A 21,479-nucleotide genomic window follows, 5' to 3' on the forward strand; every position below is an offset into this window, starting at 1 on the left:
ACTCTTTAGTATACTTTAGTATACCGACCAGGGGGTGCATGCAATCTACACACGTTCATATCTTAGCATTATGTGAGGTTACATTTGAAACACTCTTGTTATGCGCACCCGCTTCCGCTGTGTGGAGCTTCCTTGTTGTTTCTCCGGTGACTTCCACGTGTGTTCAGAGAGATGCCAATAAACAGCAAGAGAGATCAAGGAAAAGATGCTGCTGTGAGTTTTCCAGTGTTTATATTCTGTTGGGGTCCATTTAAACATGATCCGCTCAGATCCGTTAACTTTAATTCGACGGTCTAATAGTGTTATACCACTAACTAAAAGGGCATGCCATGTTTTTGGTCATGTAACGTTGTGCTTTGAAGTCTGTAATTCAAAACAAAAAAAATTATGATAAACCTAAAGTTATATATTATCACCCAAAAAGGAAAATCCTGTCATTATTGCTCCAAGCTCCCATTACTTTATTAAATGTTTTATTCATTCTATTCTATGACTTTATTCTCAGGTGCAGGGGACCAATGACAGCAGTGTGGTCAGTAAGGTGTCAGCAGCGGCACAGGGCTACTTCCACGATGACTTCCTCAAGCATTTTGTGTGCAAGGTGTCAAGAAGAGCTCCACTGATTAATAGGTAAATGTTTTGCAGACAATTCTTGCTCTTTCGGTGATTATATTCTCATTAAACAGATCTGTGTAATCATATGCGTGTATCTTCCTTTTTCAGAGGATATTATGTGCGCTGGAAAGCAGTGGATCATTGCATGAATCAGTTTTTCCATGCTACAAAATCCTGCTTGAAGAGACAGGTGGGAGGAAATATTTTTGTTTTGTGTTTACCTGTTCCTATGGAAAAAAGAATGTCCTGATCATATCCTTCTCTTAATCTCAGATTCTGTCACTAGGAGCCGGGTTTGACTCCCTGTACTTCCGGCTGCATGCACAGGGTGCCCTAGGAGGTGTCACAGTTTTTGAGGTTGACTTTCCAGAAGTTGCCAGACGCAAGGCAGACTTGATCAAGAACCATGCTTGTCTGAAGGACACATTGCCAGATTGGGAGACTGTCTCAAATCAGCAGACTAGTAAGACATTCACTGTATAATAACAAAACATATAAACACTTGCATATAACCTGGGTTATCATAGAGATATGAGCAAATCTTCCAAGTGAACTTCTGCAACTCTGTATTTTGTCCTAAAATGTTATAGAGTTTAGTTAGGACTTGTTTCTTACCCATGTGTAGATGTGTTCATCAGAAGCGGTCATTATAATCTCATTGGTGTTGATGTGAGGAAGGAGCAGAAGGTGGAGGCAGCTCTAAGTGGAGCTGGGCTGCAGTGGGACGCTCCCACACTTGTCTTGTCAGAGGTGGTGCTGACTTATATGGAAACACAATGGTGAGGATGTGAATTCAACATGGTGCAACAATTAGCGCCTGAAACTTGGTGCTTATTCCGTAGAGGCAGGTTCGAGTCCCAACTGCAACATGTCCTGATCTCAGTGCTATTCTGCCTAAAATATCTCACAAAAAAGAAGCCATATTAACTTTTGAGCAAATTGGTTGGTGCATTTTTAACTTGAAGTTCTCTTTATTTTGGTGAGTTTTCTCTAGGTCTGACGCTGTTATTGGCTGGACTGCCAAACTCCTCCCACAGTCTATGTTTGTGATGTATGAACAGATCCACCCAGATGACCCATTTGGCAGGGTCATGCAGAACCACTTCCTGAAGCTCAACTCTACCATACATGCTCTCAAACAATATCCACACACTGTGTCTCAGACACAGAGATTCAAACAGAAGGTATACCTCAAACTAATGTTTCATGCCGATTTATTTATTTATGTATTTTAGTATGTAGCCATGTAATAAGTGGGATAATGTCACCAGTTATTATTCAGCATAAACATCTTCAGAGTAGACCTGAACTGAAGTGTCAGGTGTATTTTATGATAATGACTGGTTCGCTGTATATAATGACTTCATAGATATTTTTACATACATTTTGTAAACATAAATTAAAATATTTTAAAAAGCTTTTGGCTATATTTTGAGGTATTGCCATAATAATATATGTTTAATGCTGAAGATTGAAGAGAGTTGAAGAGATGCAAAGAAAGAGATCCTACATATACTACGGTTAAAAAAGATAGGTGTGTTGTTGTTTTTTTACCAGTAAATTATGCATAATTACATGCAACTAAGCCTAAAATATAGCCTAATCCTAACCATAACTCTACAGTAAGTATATTGTTAATATTACTCTGTACTTACAAGTATTTTCTACGTATTTTTAAGTTATTTTATTTGTTACTTGTTTCACAATAACAAGGACACCTTTCTTTTAAAAACATGAATATATCTTACCAACTTTTAAACAGTAGTGAAGATAGATCTCACCCGATATTCAGTAAGACAACAGTAAGGTAACTGATCTTTTTTTGCCACAGGGCTGGGAAAAATGTGTCTGTCTAGATATGAATCAGTTTTACTTTGACCTTCTTCCTGAGGATGAGAGGCAGAGAGTCGAGGGACTGGAGCCTTTTGATGAGTTTGAGGTGAGGAAACAATTCCCATTCCCAGCAAAGAGTTTTGCTGGGATGTGGTCATCCAAAATGATGCCTAATCCCAGATCTGTATTTATCTTTATAATACCAGGAATGGCACCAGAAATGTTCTCATTACTTCATCCTTTCAGCCTCCAACGGCTCTGTGACTGACCAAGCCCTTCTTATGCTACCGAAGTGTAAGTATTGGTGAGATATTTTTGTTGCGTATCACTAGGTAAGGTGGTAGATAAATGTGTTTTTTTTCCACATCTAGTGCCCTCCATCCCAAAAATGACTCCTCAATGGGCTGAGAATCCACCTCTAGTCATTCAGCCCTTGTGTGGGTCTCCGTGTATAGAAGCTGTCGGTATGGCCTCTGCCGTACTTGCCCCTGAAAGCATCCTTCTCACCGGAGGCTGTGGGAGAAGCGGAAGAGACACCGTAGCAAGGGTTCTGATCAAACAGCAGGGTGGCTGGAAATGTGCCTGTGTGGAGGCTCATGGAGACAGAGGTGAGTGCTAATGGTTTTCCTAAATAAACTGTTTGATTTGCAGATTAGTAAACAACTAATTTGGTCAGGTTAAGTAGATTTTATTTGTATAGCCCTTTTCACAACCGCATTGTGTTTCAAAGTAGCTTTACAGATATTCATAATGTTAATGTTTATAATACCTTAATGCACATATTTAGCCGTTTATAGCTGGGCAACAGGATGGTTTGCATATGGTAATGATATAAACAATCAAACAGTTGATGTTAGCTTTGCTGTATAGTAGTATGTATCGCTTTATGTGAGTGCACTGTATTTATGCAGATATCACTGGACATATTTATAGCAGTTGCAAGTTGCTTTTATTAATACATTGTGAGGTGATATGGAAATCTGTAAGGTTTAAAATTTCTGTTCAATTTATAACAGTCTGGTGTAGTGATAAGCTTATTATGTATATGTATGCATATTTTTGTTTCACATTTCCTCTCCTTAGTGGTGAGTCTTTATCAGACGTTGACCTCTATCCCTGGTGGTGGAGTGGTCCTATTTGGCGGCAGAACGTCTCCACTCAATCCAACAGGCAGCATTGTGTGTGTGACCTTTGACCTCAGTGATCAGCAAAGTGCTATACAGCTGTCATTTAAGAACATGGTTTGTACCGGCACTGCTCCAAAGCCACGATGGAGACACACATCAACCCTAATATGCTTTAATGGTAAGTTTATTTTTTTAGTTTTTAATTTGCATTGTAAGGAGCAAAACATTTACTTCTTTTTAACGTATCATTGCAGATAGGACATTTCTATTTGTGTTTGGAGGACGTACAGAGATGGATCCAGTTCTAGGTGACGCACATTTCCTGTGTTTGGAGGACAAGCACTGGACTGAGGCACGTATTAATGAAAACATGCATACAATTGGACGATGAGTCTGGTGTTCACAAATGAATTCCACAGTACACTAAATAACAGTAAATAAAAATACAAGCAAAACAATAAATAACTCAATTGGGTGAAGTTGGGCATTTGTAATTTTAGTATTAGCAGTACTTTGTTGTGTTAAAAAATTCTGAAAACTTGTTTCCATTTTTTACTGAGCAGTGCATACAGGGATTGCCCCCTCTGTGAAAGGGTGTAGTACTGTTTTACAGTTGGGTATTTTTATGTTTGAAAATTATGAATTATGTTGTTTATTCTGTTTTCGCCATGAAAAAGCCTTTTTGCTGACATGGCATAAATAAATAATAATAATATAATTTATGTTCAAAAGAAAGTCTTATGCTCACCAAGTATTCACAATTATTTTACTGTATTTTACTTGGTAAAATACAGTAAAACCACTTATTAGCCCGTAAATCCTCACCTCAGTAATTAACCAGCAATTATATTTTAATATTCTTTATCAGCAGCCTTAAAGGGTTAGTTCACCCAAAAATGAAATATATGTCATTAATGACTCACCCTAATTCACCTCCATTCATCTTCGGAACACAGTTTAAGATATTTTATATTTAGTCCGACAGCGTATCTAAGTGTAGGCACACTTTACTGTCCATTTCCAGAAAGGGAATAAAAAAATAATCAAAGTATTCCATATGTGAAATCAGTTAGTTAATTAGAATCTCTTGAAACATTGAAAATACATTTTGGCCCAAAAATATCAAAAACTACGACTTTATTCAGCATTGTCTTCTCTTCCGCGTTTGTTTTCAAACCTCAATTAAAGATTTAAATGGTCATGAATCAGTGGATTGATTCATGATTCGGATCGCCAATGTCACGTGATCTCAGCAGTTTTGCAGTTTGACACGTGATCCAAATCGTGAATCGATACGCTGATTCATGACGGTTTTAATCTTTATTTGAGGTTTGAAAACAAACGCGGAAGAGAAGACAATGCTGAATAAAGTCGTAGTTTTTTATATTTTTGGACCAAAATGTATTTTTGATGCTTCAAGAGATTCTAATTAACTAACTGATGTCACGTATGGACTACTTTGATGATGTTTTTAATTCCCTTTGTGGACATGGACAGTATAAGTGTGCATACACTTGGATACGCTCTCAGACTAAATATAAAATATCTTAAACTGTGTTCCGAAGATGAACAGAGGTCTTACGGATGTGGAACAACATTAGGGTGAGTCATTAATGACATAAATTTAATTTTTGGGTGAACTAACCCTTTAACTCGTCTTCAATGTCACACATCCTTCATAAATGATTCTTATATACATAAAATATGCTGATTTTGTGATCAAGAAACATTTCTTATTATTATCAATGTTTAACCGTTGTATTTCTTAAAATTCTGTTGGAAACCATGATCATTTTTGTCATGAATCTTTGATGAATAGGAAGAACAAAATTGCTGTCCTTTTCATTTATATGAAACCAAAATCTTTTGAAACATTACAGATGTCTTTACTGGTCCTTTGGCCAATTTAATGCATCTTTGCTGAAAAGTATAAACTGAAAAACTTACCTAAAACTTTGAATGATAGTGTCAATGCCATGCCTATATTTTGGCTAAGTTATCTTGTAATAGCAGCATAATGTTCCAACCTATGTTTTGAACTAGCCTTCATATCTGGAGGGTGATTGTTAAGAGAATCTTTTGTGCGTTTCAATTAGATTTCAGTTGTTGGGATCGCACCAGAAGCCCGTCATTCCCATTCAGCTTGTCACTATGGAGGGGGGCTTGTAATCTTTGGAGGTTTAGGGAAAGGAGGAAGACCTCTTGGTGACGCTTTTTACCTGAGACCTACATCATCAGGTTTCTGCTGGGAGACAAAGAATTTACATCCACCTCCAGTACCCAGGTTCAAAACTTCTTTCTTTCTTTCTTTCTTTCTTTCTTTCTTTCTTTTTTTCTTTCTTTCTTTCTTTCTTTCTTTCTTTCTTTCTTTCTTTCTTTCTTTCAATTAAATACATAATGAATTACTTATTCGTATGTATTTCTAGGAAGACCATATTCACTCCCAGTTTGTTTGTTTTTTAAAATGTTTAAAAATGTACTTCCCAAAGCTCTGTCATGACAACCCTCAGAGAGATCGGCATGGTAATGGATATGGCAATGTTAATGTATTTGTTCTTGGTGGAAAAGATCTGCTGCGCTGCTGCTGCTGCTGCTGCTGCAGAGCAAGTACCAAGACTTGCTACTGCCAATACATTTACAGACATTGCTGTGAGCATGTAAGACATGCTGCTGCTGCACATGTTAAATACATGAAATAACCCCTATAGCAGATCTATAGCGGTGAAGCTCTGGAGAGTTTCTGAAATCACGCTGCAGACTACCGTGTTTGTTTAGATGTTGAGCCGCAGCTCATTGGCCGCTGATGCAGATGATGTAGATGACAATGCAATCACTACCAAAAGAGTTAAGGATCAGTCTGCATCTAGATTTTCATGACACAACTTGATATATATTTGTAGGAAAATCAGTTAGTGCTTGCACTTTTTTTTTGTTGCAGGCTAAAACTTTTTTGGGGTTTGAGAAATTTAAAGAATGTGACATAAGAAAGATATGTGCCACTTCAGTGATTGAAATCACAGTCTTGGCCTCTACTTTCAGATATTCCCACTCAGCTCATGTAATTAATGAGAAGTTGGTTGTGGTTGGTGGAGTTTGGCTTCAGGCTGATGGAGTTCCAGGAGTTGCTGTAATAAATCTGAACACTGGGGGTTGTGTGGAGATCCGTCTGGAAACCGTAAGTTACTCTCATGGACTCTAGCTGTGGTTAATGGCTTATAATAAAATTGACAATTTGGGCACTTAAATGTAATTGGATGAGCTACTCAACAGGCATAATAAAACAGATATTTTCGAATAAATTCTGATTGTTCTCTACTGTTTCGAAGAACACATATGCATATTCTGTTATAATGCAGGATGCTGCAATGCTATCCACACCAATAGACAATAACATAGTTGTTTATTCTAAGTATGATCTGCACTGTGTTCGCATGTTTTCAAGCTGGATGGATTTTGATTGGATATCTATGATTTTGTCATTCATCAGCTGGAAGGAAAACGCTCTGAAAGTCTCTGATATTCAAAAAAAATTTTTTTTTTTTTTTTACGATTTACAAGTTTTAAATCTTTAATGGTTATGGCTATCAGGCCTTTAGACTTATGAACTATATTACTTGATGAATTAATTGTTTGATGAATTAAACCACCTGAAGACATACATATTGTATCTTTGTAATTCCTGTAGCTGACTAATTCATTTAAAAGTAATTTTCAATGATCCCCAGTTTTCCTATTTTAAAAATAAACTAGTACACAATGGGAAACCCATAGTTTTAAAATGCATAGCAATTTTCATTAACCTCCGTAAATATTTGTTCCCCAAGAAACAATGTATCAATGTATCATTGTTTCTTGTTTTGTATTTCAGTCGTCTGTGCCTTGGCCTCTTATGCTGCATTCATTCTGCTCTGAGCTGCTGGACTCGGAGGGGACTGAGATGGTGCTCATTGGTGGAGGAGGAAACTGTTTCTCATTTGGAACTCACCTCAATCTCCACCCTGTGACTGTGGATCTAAGACCAATACTTTGCTATTCAAATTAGTCAGATCACAATTAGTGGGTCTCCAGCCAATCTTTATTTTAGCCAAAACCGATTTTTGTCACAGCCAAATAGCCGAAGTATTGTGACATTGGAACATCACTCTGTGAAGCGACGGAAAGACTGTACAGTGGGACAGACTGCACCCCAGTCCACTGGTTTGCGGTAGTTGCCCTTCTCCAGGAAGTACTGGTGGCCACGATAGTTGGGATGCTCGTAGAAGATCCAGTATCCGTCCAGAACTTTGCAGGAATGGACCTCTCTCAGACGGAACCTCTCCACCACAGATGGACAGTCTTCAATGGACTCTATGGCCTGGCCTGTGAAGTCGGGCTTGTCGTACAACTGAACCTTGTACTGCATTCCACTCGTCTGCATGGGTTAGGTGGGTTTGGGAATATATGCGTACAAGGGTTGGGGTTAGGATAAATGACACCAGTTTTGTGAATGTCAGTAAACAACATATAAAACTTGAAGACCTTCATAAGCATGTTTTCTAGATGAATGAACATTTCATTTTGTTTGCCTAATTTGACCGTTTTTTTTTTATTATCTACTGATTTGCTACAGAAAATGTAAGATATATATATATATTCAAATATATTATAGCATTGATGCCTTCATATAGGTTTTAATGGCAGAAACTGTTCTGCTATTTTATAGATTCAACATGTCATACTTTTTTCTATATGGAGTTGTGTCAGTGTTGGAGAAGATGGCCTGTAATGTCAAAACAAACTAAATTAAAGATAAATATTGACCTGAAATGTAATTTAGTCCTGTATGTGGTCCATTGATTAAAACAAGCTGAACGTTTGCTTACGTTACACATACAAGTTTGGTCTTTTAACAAATACAGCAGGCCATATGGGAATCGATCTATTGGCAAAAGCCTTGTGGCCTAATTAGTTAACAGGACGTAACGGTCAGAAAAAGTCTATGTCTGACCTTCCACTACTGTCCCATGGTTTTATTGTGCTTTAACCCAGTAAAATAAAATCAATTCTAGCATAGCATTGTGAAACAGCTTGATTATTATGCAGTCTAAAAATCATATATTTCAATCATTAACAAATCATATTTGTTCCACTCTGTATACAGAAATTAAGTATTTGAAAAAGTTGTAGTTGAACTTACGAAGCGAATAATCTTGCAGGAACTGAGACAGTCATTGAGGCCCATCCAGCCCAGGTACTCGGGATACTCCCCCCTGGTTAGCAAATACCGGTTACCCGTGTAGTTGGGCCGCTCGTAAACCACCCAGGCCCCGCTGTCCACACGGATAGAGTTGCAGCGGCTAAGGTAGGTATGGAAGTCGGAGCAGTCGCTGTCACACTCGTAACGGCGGCCCTGAAAGTTCTTGTCCTCAAAAAACACAATCTGAGAGACATTAAGATGACGTTAAAGGGCATTGTTGTAACAGCCAACCTAGCATCTTTTTTTTTTTTTTTAAGCATGTTTTTGGCCTTGTTCATACTGGTTTTGGCTGGTTGCCTAAAATTCAATGTACATTTTTATCTTGTTTACCCAGTTTTTGGTATCCACTGATTTGCTCTTGAGAATATTCAAGATGTCTATATTAAAATATGTTATAGTATTTATCAGCTGGTTTACCTGCAACATTAACAAGCTTAACCAGCTAATAGTCTGGTGTGCCAGCAACAAACCAATATTATCCATCCATAAGAAAATAAATCTGTCTATTTAAAAACTTTACAAAAAATAAAACAAATAAATTTTATAACAAATAAAAAAGCCAAGACATTTAGAAAATGTAGTATCAAAATAGTTTTAAAACGCAGTGTCATCATTTAGGCATCACATTCAAGTAGAAAAAATTACACATTTGAATTCCTGATTATGTCATGAGATATCAACAATGTAGCAGTATCACTATTTGCTAGGTATATATTATTAATAAAAAATAAAAAAGATATATAGATTCTACATTCAATATATATAGCGAATGTAAAAATGTGATGGAACTATGCTTATATCCATAAATGTGCTACACAACTTAAAATCTGCTGAGAAAAAAAGAAGAAAAATATATAAATCCATCAAAAAAGAAAATGACAATCTAAATAAATAAATATTAATTCTGCTAGATTTTCAGCCTCTCTTCTATTAAATTCAAGTGATTTCCTACTCACCCTGCCCATCTTGAATATTGTTTTAAAGCTTGTCTGGAGAAGTGTTCAGAAGTCCAGACTGAATGTTTATGGGGCTGTTTAAATATGCAGCTCCCAACGTCAAAATGAGGTGGAGGGGAGGGCCAGATATTCACTTTGTCATGAAAATGAGATCCAAAAATCGAGTCAGTGATTCTAGCACTATTCAGGTTTTTTCCAGAAAAGCAAATGGGGATTAAAGGATAATGACTAGCCTGGCACGGGTATTCATTCACCCTGGAACACCACTGCATCCCACAACTGGACCAACCTGAACCACAACAAACGCAGCACAGTGGCCAGCACCTGATGCCAAGAGCACTGCCAAATAAAGAGCCCAGACTCATTGGATTGTCATGCCATGCTGAATAGCACCCATTACCCTGGCTCAGCTCTTTTCAACAGCACAGCCACTGGCAAATGAACCAACTAACTAAATTAAATCTGGAGAAAATAGTGGTTTGCATTTAGACTCATGAACAGGCAACAAGATCATTAAGGTTTTAAATGACAAATCTACACTGTAAAAAATTATTTGTTGACTTAACTTAATATATTTTGTTATCTTTTTGCATTGGTTTTTTTAAGTTTCTCTTACTTATTTGGATAAGTTATCTGAACTAATTCCATTTAGTAATAAAAACTTCCCCTTCAGTTTTCTGAACTTAAATGTTCTAGTCATCATAACTTCACTTCAGTTTTCTGAACTTAAATGTTCTAGTCATCATAACTTCACTTTAGTTTTCTGAACTTAAATGTTCTAGTCATCATAACTTCACTTTAGTTTTCTGAACTTAAATGTTCTAGTCATCATAACTTCACTTTAGTTTTCTGAACTTAAATGTTCTAGTCATCATAACTTCACTTTAGTTGGTTGCAAAGCTGCTTTAATAAGTATTAATTGCATTACTATATTGATTTGTAAATTACATTTGATTTAGAATAAAACCTATAGCAAATTAAAATCACAGCAACACATATAAGTACACATTTATATTTATTGCAAAAACAAACACCAAAAACAACCACACAAAAGGTCTGAAATGTCCTTTCTTCAGAAAATTGCAAAAAGAAACGGCACAGACTGTTAAACACCTCTGATTTGGCTTTATACCATTTTAATTTAAACTTAATTTAAGTTCATTTTAATTAACAATGTGTAAGCTCTCAAGCTTCAGTACATTTATCAATGAGCATAAACAGCACATATGCACCAGTGTTACCTCACTGCATTTTTTTCAGCTTTGCAGCTCTCCCCAACCATTAAACCTAGATTAAAAATAAAAATAAAATAAAAAGTTGGATAACCTCATAGCTCGAGCCCAAACAGTGTGGCAAAGGCATTTAGGGCATCTTCTAGATCCATGACCACAATCTCCGTCCAGTATGACATCCACATCCACAACATCATCTGGGAAGGCACTATCATGTCTGATGTCCTCACTCATGGTCAAGATGCCCTACATTAACCCCATGAACAATGTCTCTCTCATCATCATCTGGCTGGAAAAAAATGAGACACAGATACAAATTTTAAGTGGTGCTGTCATAAAATATTTATTCAAACATACATTAAATACTAAAGAACAGCAATACAATAACTATGCAATATAGTAAATATACTTTTTCTAGCTGACAGAATATTTTTTCTGAGGTAAATGTGACATGACATTGCTTAAAAGCTATTTATTGACGTTTATTAACGTTTGCGCAGTTGAAACACTGCGATTACATGAGACAATACAGATTTCATACATTGTACTGTATCTTTAAACATATTCTCTGATGTTCATACATGTTTATTTCATGCTGTATCTACTAGTAAAGTGCAATATTCAAATGCAAAAAAGCAACAAAAACAACATTTAAAACCACTGTCATATTAAAGGGTTAGTTCACCCAAAAGTGAGAATTAGCCCATGATTTACTCACCCTCAAGCCATCCTAGGTGTATTACATTCTTGTTTCATATCGTTCATTCACTTGGCCAAATAAAAAATGTGCTTGTCCGGAAAAAAGTTCGATATTTTTTTGTTTTTCCGTGCGTGTGTGCGTTGTAAATATAATTTATTCTGAAGCAATATTCTCCCCAGTGTTCAATCAGCTTTGACATATTTAAATATGGATATTTGTGATATAAAAAAAATATTGAATCATTTGAAATGTAGGATATTTTTACCTTTTATAAAGGGAATTTTCCCCCTAATCTTATTAAATAAAGGCTCTGCTTCAGGTTTCATTCTATATTGTTAAATTTGATCAATACATTAAATTAAAATAAGACAAGATAAGGGCGGTTACCAATCAAATAAAATAATTTACACTGAAAAATCACAACTACATTAAATAATGTTTTGAGATTTGTAGTTTTGAATAGACAAGTACAAATGTTAGAAAGTATGTTTAAACATGAAACTAAACCTCCAGTAGGTGGCAGCAGGTGGCCGTCTTAATGAGTGAGCCATTGAGTCGTTCAGGCCATCCTTAAAAATATTTTGGTTTGCAGTAACAGTAAAAAAAAATTAAAAAAGGGTCGGTAGGTAGGTAAAAATTTTTTTTTTCAAATTTTAATGTAAAAAAAAAAAGTACATTTTTGGTGATGGTGATTACGTAGGTATGAATTTAAACTGACTGGGTCTTCAAGCCGTGCCTTCGGGCGCATAGGCTAATTGCAGGATATATAGACCACAAACAAATTGAAATATTTGTCAAAAACATGTTTATTGCATAAATTTCAGGTGCATTCATTAAGAAAAGGTTCCTACCACCGCTAGCTGTCATTGACTCATAGCTGTCAACCCTCCCTTTTTTTCCTGGGTTTCTCAGGTATTTTAGCTCTTTTCACGCTATCTTCCCATTTTAGTATTTTCCAGTGATATGATATGTATATGTATTCGTATTTTTACGCTCGATTGTGTTGACTCAGAACACGCAACTCTCTGTGTCTCTGAAGTGGCTTGCACTTGTTGCTAAACCAACACATCTGTTGATATAGACTAGTGTATTTGAATATTAAAAATATTTTTTTTTATGAATTAAATTAATTAAGTAGCTATAACCTACTCTTTACTGGTAAATATTACAGTAAACAAACATCACAGACAATGGCAGACCATTTTTTTCAGACGTTAAATTTTTTGTAATATGTATCGTCTCTCAGTTTTTTTAAAGAGACACTGCCCCTCTTTCCTCCTTCTTGGCAGCCTACATTTAGAATAATAGATTTGATTAACATTAATGATGAAAAAGGTTAAAAAATCGTTATTGTTTGGATTGTTTTTCCTGCTGTCGAGCCACAGCCATTCACTAAATCAGTGTTTACCAACCTTTTTTCAGTCATGGCACCCTTTGAAAATGTTCTAATTTTGTGACACCCCCATACATATGTTACACTAGGGGTGTAATTGCTCACGGCTCGGTTTGTATCACGGTTTTAGGTTCACGGTTTCAGTACGGTTTGGTATTTGGTGGTGGTGGCCGAGGAGATTCCCCCCTTCTATATGTAAAGCGCTTTGGGTGTCTAGAAAAGCGCTATAAAAATGTAATGAATTATTGTTATTTGCCATGCTCAGGGAAAGAAAGAACTACTGTCAAATAAAAATAAAGAAAATAAGAACAAAAAACTTAAATACAAGCAGCAGCACAAATAAATACTATTGAGCAAAGATACTAATAAAATAAACAATGCTTTTCAGATTTTTTCAGGTAGGTCTAACATTAGTTTTTAGGTAGAGCAATTGAATTAATAAATCAAATGTAAAATAACTGCACATGCAACTGTTTAAATTAAAGATCAATCCTTTATAAAATTACAAAAGCTATTCAATCAAGAGCAGTGAGTGATGTCCTTATCTTTTGTTTGACAGACAGCAGTAAAGGCTACTGCCCCTTTAAGACCTTATACAGGGATATGCTCGTCTTTCTCGACTGTATACAGTTCACTTAAGGCATCAGACTATGTCTGCTTGGATACTCATCAAGATCGACATGTTGATATACTTTTTGTGTGAGTTTGTCCGTTCAAGCGCAAGACTTAAAATAACTCAATATTTGCGCGCTGATAGACGTGCGCGCGCTTTTGGACGAGCGCACAGAGACAGCTTCTCACACTGCAGTTCTCATTCGCGTCTTCTGGCGAATATACTGCATGGGTGATACTGCATGGGTATAATATACCCATGGGTGATGATGGCGAAAATGACTGGTCATACGGCAGCACTCGCATGCATTGAACACAGTTTACAAAGATAGATCGTTTTGCCCACGTTTTTCTTTTATTATCGCTGTTGTAGTGTAGCCTATCACTGAGGAGCCAGCACGTGTATCCATCGACAGAACCTTACATAAAGCATTATTTTTCAAGTTACAACCAGTGCCGCCGCTCCCACCACGCGCTGCGCGTAGTCGAGCAAAACCATAGACCACACGCTACCCATAGCAACGCGTTATGACAACGATATTTCAGACTGACAGAGACAAGATAAATATGGTTTTTCCGCCATTTGTTACTGTTTTGTACACGTTGTTATATTAATTATAATTCAAATTCTGTTTTATTGGCCACAATATAGTAATGATTAATGTTGAGAGGGGCACTTTTGATTAATTTTCAAAAAGAGCACGGGCTCAAACCCCCAAAGCCCTCCCCTCTGCAGTGCACTTGCCTGGTGTGTGTAACGTGTCCATGCCATGGTACTGACTCCTGTCACACAATGCGGCGAAATCTCCAACAGGGCTTTAATAGTCTAACGTTACAGTGAATGAGAGTATGAGCCGAAACAAATGCACGTGCAGGCCATAGACATCCGTTAACATTAGTGTAAACATAGATGACGTCACGGGTTTTTCTATAAAAGAAAGAACGCAGCCTTCGTATGTAGACCCAAGCAGTTTATATATTTATAATACTTACTAAAATATATTTCATATTATTTTATTACTTTTGTATTAGTTGTTTGAAGAGTAAAAAAAGAAATTGGTCGGTCTTAATGCAAATTTACAACCGGCAAGTCGGTCGGACTAAAAGGAAAAAAATAAAATAATTTGAGTCGGCCCTAAACTGACAGGGTCGGTCGGGTTACGGCAAACAAGAATATTTTTAAGGATGGCCTCATTCAAACGATTCATTCAAACACTGAATCGTTCAGTTGCTGTGAGACGCGTTACGGTTCTGCTGTGAACGATTTTCGCTGCTGAAATAGAACAAACACACTCAATATGGCATCTAAAATGTAAGTGACTAAGTGAATGTTAATGTAATGTTTATGGAACCGTTATATGAAATCAGAGTCACTTTCTGTCGTGATTGTATTCAGGAAACAGCTTAAATGGCTCTAGTGTTGTAATTTCTCCTCGAGAGGCTGCACGAGTGTCTACAGCGCAAACTTGTTATCGTCATTTCATCATATATTATTATCCACTATCGATCGCCACTTACACTAAATTAATGCACAATCATTCTTGCATTTTGGTGATTCGCTAACGTTAGTTTATTTTTTGTTTTAATCAGGCCCTTGTCCATCGGGCAAGTAAAATTCTCTTTCACTTGTCCCAGACAAGCGTTAATGTCGAGCCCTGAATCAGTTATATTAAAAAAAGTTCTGGCTAATCCAAAAATTATAAATGGCAGTGAATGGCTGCCCAAATTTTGAAGCCCAGAAAAAAGTGCATCTATCCCAGGGCTCGACATTAACGCTTGTGGATTTTTCGAAGGGACAAGTGAAAGAGAATTTTACTTGCCCGATGGACCTGATTAAAACAAAAAATAGCTAGCGAATCACCAAAATGCAAGAATGATTGCATTAATTTAGTGTAAGTGGCGATTGATAGTGGATAATAATATATAATGAACTGACGATAACAAGGTCGCGCTGTTGACACTTGTGCAGCCTCTAGAGAAGACATTACAACACTTGACCTGTTTTCCTGAATACCACCACGACTGAAAATGACACTGACTTCACATGACAGTTCATAGCAAAACAATTAATTAACATTCACTTAAATTAACATTCCCTTAAAGTCACTTACATTTAAGAAGCAATATTTAATGTTTTGTTCTATTTCAGCAGTGAAAATCATTCACAGCAGAACCGCAACAAGTCACAGCAACATGTGTGTTACTGAACGATTCAGCGTTTGAATGAATCGTTTGAATGAACGACTCAATGACTCACTCATTAAAACGGCCACCTGCTACCACCTACTGGAGGTTTGGTTTGATGTTTAAACATTATTGGTCTATCCAAAAATACAAATTTCAAAACATTATTTAATGCAAATTAAACTTTTCAGTGTAAATTATTTAATGTGATTGGTAACAGCCCTTATAGTGTCTTATTTTAAATTAATGTATTGATCAAATTTTACAATATAAAATGAAACCTGAAGCATAGCCTAAATTTAATAAGATTAGAGGGGAAATGCCCTTTATATAAAGTAAAAAATAATAATTAAAAAATTCACAAATATGCAGATTTAAATATGTCAAAGCTGATTGAATACTGGTCAGCATATTGCTTCAGAATAAATTATATTTAAAACACACACACACACACACACACACACACAAAATATCAAACTTTTTTCCGGACAAGCATATGTTCATATGCTTAATGTCAAGCCCTGTATCCATTATAAAAAATAATCCAGAAGAATAATAAAATATTATTTAAATAATAAAGGCTTCTGGCGGACCGCCCTCAATTTACGAAATAAGTGTAATGCCTCTCGAAGTTCAAAAGGTTTACGCCACGTCCGACGTCATCGTCGCGGCAATTACGTTTTTTTTACACCATGTCCGATGCCGTCGCTGCGCCAGTTGCGTTTTTCTTTCCCTCTACATCCGACGACATCGCCGTGCCAGTTACACTTTTTCCGTAACTTTAATACGGAAGGCCGTCGCGCCAGAAGCTACATATTTTACATTATAACTTTTTACATTACAAACCCATCGATTCACATCAGAATGTCTTTATTAACCCCCCTGGAGCCATGTGGATTACTTTTACAATGGATGGATGCACTTTTTTCTGGGCTTAAAAATTTGGACTGCCATTCACTGCCATTTATAATGCTTTAGATTTTTTTTTAAATATAACTCCGATTGTATTAGTCTGGAATACACCTAGTATGGCTTGAGGGTGAGTAAATCATGAGGTAATTTTCCTTTTTGGGTGAACTTACCCTTTAATAGTTATTTATTTTACCTGTATCGATTCAAACACACATTTAATAATTTTCAAGGAGTTTCATGAAACTTATCTGTATCTGATGGCGATCTGAGAGAGAGACCATGCAGTGAAGCGAGATGTAGTTTCATCCGATCCATAAACCAGTTCAGTTTCTTGTCAAGGAGCAATAGATAAAAACATTAAAAAAAATAAAATAAAAACATTTTATAGGCTTATTGACAACATGTTGCAATGTTTACACTGTACAATGACTCAATGTGATTTAATTAGGGCTGAATACTTCATTTCACAATTTGATATTATTTAAATTCATAAAGTTAATATTTACCAGAAATTGCAGCAAATATAGTGAAACTGCTGTCCACCTCCAACCATTCGAACAAATAGACGGCGCGAGTTGTTGAGAGCTCCATGAACCCCGCGAGGTAAAAGCGTGTAACGTTAGGAACTCTGTATTTCAACGGCTCTGGGAGCACAACACACACACACACACACACACACACACACAAATATAATTATAAAACAATATAATGTCATAAATACACTTTGTAGATGAGGTTAAACACGTAACTTACTTTGTTATCTTGGTTAAAAGTAAACTCCATGTCTGCACTGCACGGTGAGTCATGTCCCCTGAGAGAAAAATGTTGGCTCGTTTAAACGCGCACAGCATATAAGTTACATATTGGTATAAATCAATAAATTATGAAAAACAAATGGTAAATGAGATAAAACACTTACTTTATAATATTTCCCTGTAAAAAAGTTCTCTCGCCTCAGTCGCCTGTTTCTATCCACCGCTCTGCACCGCGAGTCAAAGAAGATATCTCTAAGTTTAGGTGCGCACGGACACACACACACACACACATACCATCCTACCACAATATAATGTTATAAACTTCATACTGTTAATGAGATAAAACACTATGCCGGTGTAAACACTACTCATTTGCTCAGCATTGCGATTGAAGGGAAATGGCGTCTGGTCTGTCAGTCGGTGGGGGAGGGGATACGGGGGCGCGCGCATACAGCACGTGCATTTCCTGGATTAACATAATTATCCTCTCCGCCAGATGGCGCTGTTTTCACTAGCCGTGTTAATACAAAAACTCTTTACTCATTGACTCCTTGAATTAAGACTTGCCCTGCGTCCCAATTCGCATACTATCCATCCTAAATAGTATACGAAAATAGAATTAGTATGTCCCAAATCGTAGTATGGTGAAAAGAGTATTCCAAAGATTCCCGGATGGTTTACTATTTCCGGTCCGAATTCACAGTATGGATCGATGGGCACTCTAACGGCTGATATTGCCCACAACCCATTGCGAGTTGGACGAGGATTCGATTAGAACTACAAACGCGGATAAAAAGCGTTAAAAAACTACAAACATGACGGATGTGCGAGTTCGACGGTTAAGTAGAGAAGTTTAGATAAAGGGGTTTGAGTGACCCTATCAATATTTAACCTGACAAAAATATATTTATTCAGTGTTGTCCACATTATATTTCACCTGCAGCAGCATTGTGAACTTTTGTAATGACATGTTTGGCCATTAACTTTTAAATGCATCATTATATTCAAACTGCAAACACATGAGGAGAGTCTCTGCATTAAAGACCCACAAATGGCAGATTAACGAGCGGCTACATTTCTCTCCGATACGGTAGGAGATTAAACTGAATGTGGAGGATTTGAATTGTGACGAATCTGACGATGATTGACAGGGCAGATAAACGGTGACGGGATGCACGTAACTAAGCGACAGAGTCTGTTAAAGATGGCGAAGTAGTATGTCCCGAAGCTTGCATACTTTTCTGCTACACACTCAAAAGTATATACTTTTTCTTCACAAAAAGAGTACATACTTTTAGGACGTAGTATAAGTAGGCGAATTGGGACGCAGCATTGGTTTATATGGTGTGGAATGGTACGTATTAAATACGGTAAGTTAAATAAATGTGCTCATATCTATATAATTAGAGTGTTGTATATAAATCAGCTGCACATAGTAGATTAAGTTTAGTTTACTGTAGTTAAATAAATAGACTAAAGTATAATTGGAGTAAAATCCAGAACAGTTCAACTTATGTTTTTAAGTTAAAACAACAATTATACTTGTTCATTCAACAGAAAAACTAGTTTAGTTATTTCAACATATGTTTTTGAGTTAAAACAACAATTATACTTGTTCACTTAACTTTCAGTCTAGTTGAGGACAAGAAAACTTAAAATGCCTTGTTGTCTGGACAATCTAGTTATCTCTACTGAAAAAAATTTGTTGAAATAACAAAATCGCAAAAAATTTTTTTACAGTGTACAGTGAAATATTGTTTTTAATAAATTAACCTGGTAAACATACCCTGTGTCAGAATATGCACACTTCCCTACAAAATAAGCAACAAGCAGTATGTGTGGTGATTTAAATGTATAAATACTCAGTATTCAGTGTACAGTTGTGAACTCTTTGGTAAGATTCTTAATTGTGAAGTAATTCATAATGTAATGCAGAGAGAAATAAGAAGTGATCTAACAAAACGTTTTGAGCACTGTGATCAGTTCTTTTGAAATGTTATATAACCATAGTTACTAAAACCATAGTTTTTTCGCTTAACAGTACAACAATGCCAACATGGTGCACTGTGTATTTATATTGTTATATTATATTGCGTACCAGAGTTGTTATTGTTAGCTAAAACTAAAGATATTTAAAATGTTTTTCAGTTAATGAAATAAAATAGAATATAAATGTTTAAGGGGGAAAAATACTTAAAATTTAAAATAAACTAAAGGTGGGGGGCCAGATTCAGACTACCTTGCCTTACATTAAATATCAATATATTGAATATGTTCATATAAAGTAAAAACATATATGAAATCTATTAGAAATTGGAACAATTCCATATATTACAAATATATACCATATAAATATACAGCGATCAGGCATAACATTATTATGACTGACAGGTGAAGTAATAACACTGAGTATCTCATCATTATGGCACCCATTAGTGGGTGGGATATATTAGGCAGCAAGTGAACATTTTGTCCTCAAAGTTTGTCCACTAATGTGTTAAGCAGGAAAAATGGGTAAGCGTAAGGATTTGAGCAAGTTTGACAAGGGCTAAATTGTGATGGCAGTGGTCAATATCTATCAAAAGTGTTCCAAGGAACAGTGTTGAACCGGCGTCAGGGTCATGGGCAGCCAAGGCTCAGTGATGCACGTGGGGAGCGAAAGCTAGCCCGTGTGGTCTGATCAAACAGATAAGCAACTGTAACTCAAATTGTTCAAGAAGTTAAAGCTGGTTCTGATAGACACAGTGCATCACAGTTTGTTGTGTATGGGACTGCATAGCTTCAGACCAGTCAGGGTGCCCATGCTGACCCCTGTCCACCAAAAGTGCACGCAGTGCAGGCACGTGAGCATCAGTACTGCACCACAGAGCAATGAAAGAAGGTGGTCTGCACGGTCTGATGAATCATGTTTTATTTTACATCACATGGCTGCGTGTGCAACACAATATACACACTATGTCCACGTTGGACATCCAAACATATGCTCCAATTACTTTTCAATCTGTGGCAATAGAAAAGCATCTTTTCTGGTTTTTGTAATTAACTGCCGATAATCCATGCACATTCAAAGACCCCCATCTTTCTTCTGTACTACGGTTTGAGACAAATAAGGCTACTACTTTCCCTAATTATTTGGCTATCTAACAGTTATTTAATGTGAGCTCTCACTACCTCATATAGTGAAGGGTGAATCTGGCGATAGGGCTGGGGGACTGGAATTTCATTCAAAAGAGGGATTTCATGAGGAAGCAATGCTGGAGAGAGAGGGAGATTGGATCAGGAAAGGTTAACAAGATAGGACTCAAAACTCAAGTCGCCCAAAGTGCAACAACACTATATGTCAGTGTGATGTCCACAAAGCTATCGCGGGAAGACCTGCCATAATCAGTTTTGTAAATATTAGAACCTCATTGTGTAAGAAATATGGGGGGAATGTTTCCCCTCCCCAGGATGAAAGATGTTAATGTAGCTTTAAATATACTGATTCTATTCAGTGTGTATGGAGCTTAACCAGCATCGGTTTAAAGATTTATTTAACTTTTATAATGATACGACATGTTGGAAGGAAGCGAAGTTGGAGTGAGAGAAGGGGGCTTAACCAGCATGAGTTTGATAAATATCAAGAACTATCAAGACTGAAATAACCCGTTACAACCGAGGTATGCAGCAAAGCATTTGTGAAGCCACAACACGCACAACCTTGAGGCGGATGGGCTTCAACAGCAGAAGACCCCACCGGGTACCACTCATCTTAAAAAGAAGCTACAATTTGCACGAGCTCACCAAAATTGAGTTGAAGTTGAAGACTGGACAAATGTTGCCTGGTCTGATGAGTCTCGATATCTGTTGAGACATTCAGATGGTAGAGTCAGAATTTGGTGAACAGAATGAGAAAATGGATCCATCATTCCTTGTTACCATTGT

General features: G+C 36.7%; 2 protein-coding genes and 1 long non-coding RNA gene across 4 annotated transcripts; 1 reads left to right on the forward strand and 2 right to left on the reverse strand.

The window, feature by feature from the left end:
- The first annotated feature begins 36 nt into the window (after positions 1 to 36).
- lcmt2 (leucine carboxyl methyltransferase 2) lies at positions 37 to 7,617 on the forward strand. The gene is made up of 14 exons (XM_067443864.1): positions 37 to 213; positions 506 to 630; positions 724 to 805; positions 889 to 1,078; positions 1,241 to 1,394; positions 1,610 to 1,799; positions 2,447 to 2,554; positions 2,655 to 2,742; positions 2,820 to 3,056; positions 3,532 to 3,753; positions 3,830 to 3,927; positions 5,672 to 5,859; positions 6,615 to 6,750; positions 7,444 to 7,617. The coding sequence occupies exons 1-14, from the start codon at positions 172 to 174 to the stop codon at positions 7,615 to 7,617; spliced, it is 2,034 nt and encodes a 677-aa protein (XP_067299965.1). The 5' UTR covers positions 37 to 171.
- Positions 7,618 to 7,713: 96 nt separating this feature from the next.
- On the reverse strand, positions 7,714 to 9,803 carry crygs2 (crystallin, gamma S2). Of its 2 annotated transcripts, none has more exons than XM_067443865.1 (3): positions 9,768 to 9,803; positions 8,752 to 8,994; positions 7,714 to 7,986 (listed from the first exon to the last, which is right to left on the reverse strand). In XM_067443865.1, exons 1-3 carry the CDS (start codon positions 9,774 to 9,776, stop codon positions 7,714 to 7,716), a joined length of 525 nt encoding a protein of 174 aa, XP_067299966.1. In that variant the 5' UTR covers positions 9,777 to 9,803. The 2 variants fall into 2 exon arrangements, with proteins under 2 accessions (XP_067299966.1, XP_067299967.1); XM_067443866.1 differs by having other exon boundaries at positions 8,752 to 8,999; positions 9,761 to 9,776.
- A 5,143-nt stretch (positions 9,804 to 14,946) lies between these two features.
- Positions 14,947 to 17,980, reverse strand: LOC137076086 (uncharacterized). Its single transcript, XR_010905193.1, has 4 exons — positions 17,720 to 17,980; positions 17,554 to 17,611; positions 17,307 to 17,444; positions 14,947 to 17,130 (listed from the first exon to the last, which is right to left on the reverse strand). It is a non-coding gene; the product is annotated as an uncharacterized lncRNA (long non-coding RNA).
- Positions 17,981 to 21,479: the final 3,499 nt, after the last annotated feature.

This window comes from Pseudorasbora parva, chromosome 5 (assembly GCF_024679245.1).
Source record: "Pseudorasbora parva isolate DD20220531a chromosome 5, ASM2467924v1, whole genome shotgun sequence".
In the NCBI taxonomy this organism is placed as follows: Eukaryota; Metazoa; Chordata; class Actinopteri; order Cypriniformes; family Gobionidae; genus Pseudorasbora; species Pseudorasbora parva.

What these genes read in the sequence shown, in the direction of transcription:
- lcmt2 (XM_067443864.1), top strand. Translation starts at nt 172, where the DNA reads ATGCCAATAAACAGCAAGAGAGATCAAGGAAAAGATGCTGCT. An exon ending in AATCCTGCTTGAAGAGACAG is followed by an intron (nt 806 to 888) that starts GTGGGAGGAAAT and finishes TCTTAATCTCAG; the next exon opens with ATTCTGTCACTAGGAGCCGG. An exon ending in AGGACAAGCACTGGACTGAG is followed by an intron (nt 3,928 to 5,671) that starts GCACGTATTAAT and finishes CGTTTCAATTAG; the next exon opens with ATTTCAGTTGTTGGGATCGC.
- crygs2 (XM_067443866.1), bottom strand. An exon ending in CCTGCAAGATTATTCGCTTC is followed by an intron (nt 7,987 to 8,751) that starts GTAAGTTCAACT and finishes TAACCCATGCAG; the next exon opens with ACGAGTGGAATGCAGTACAA.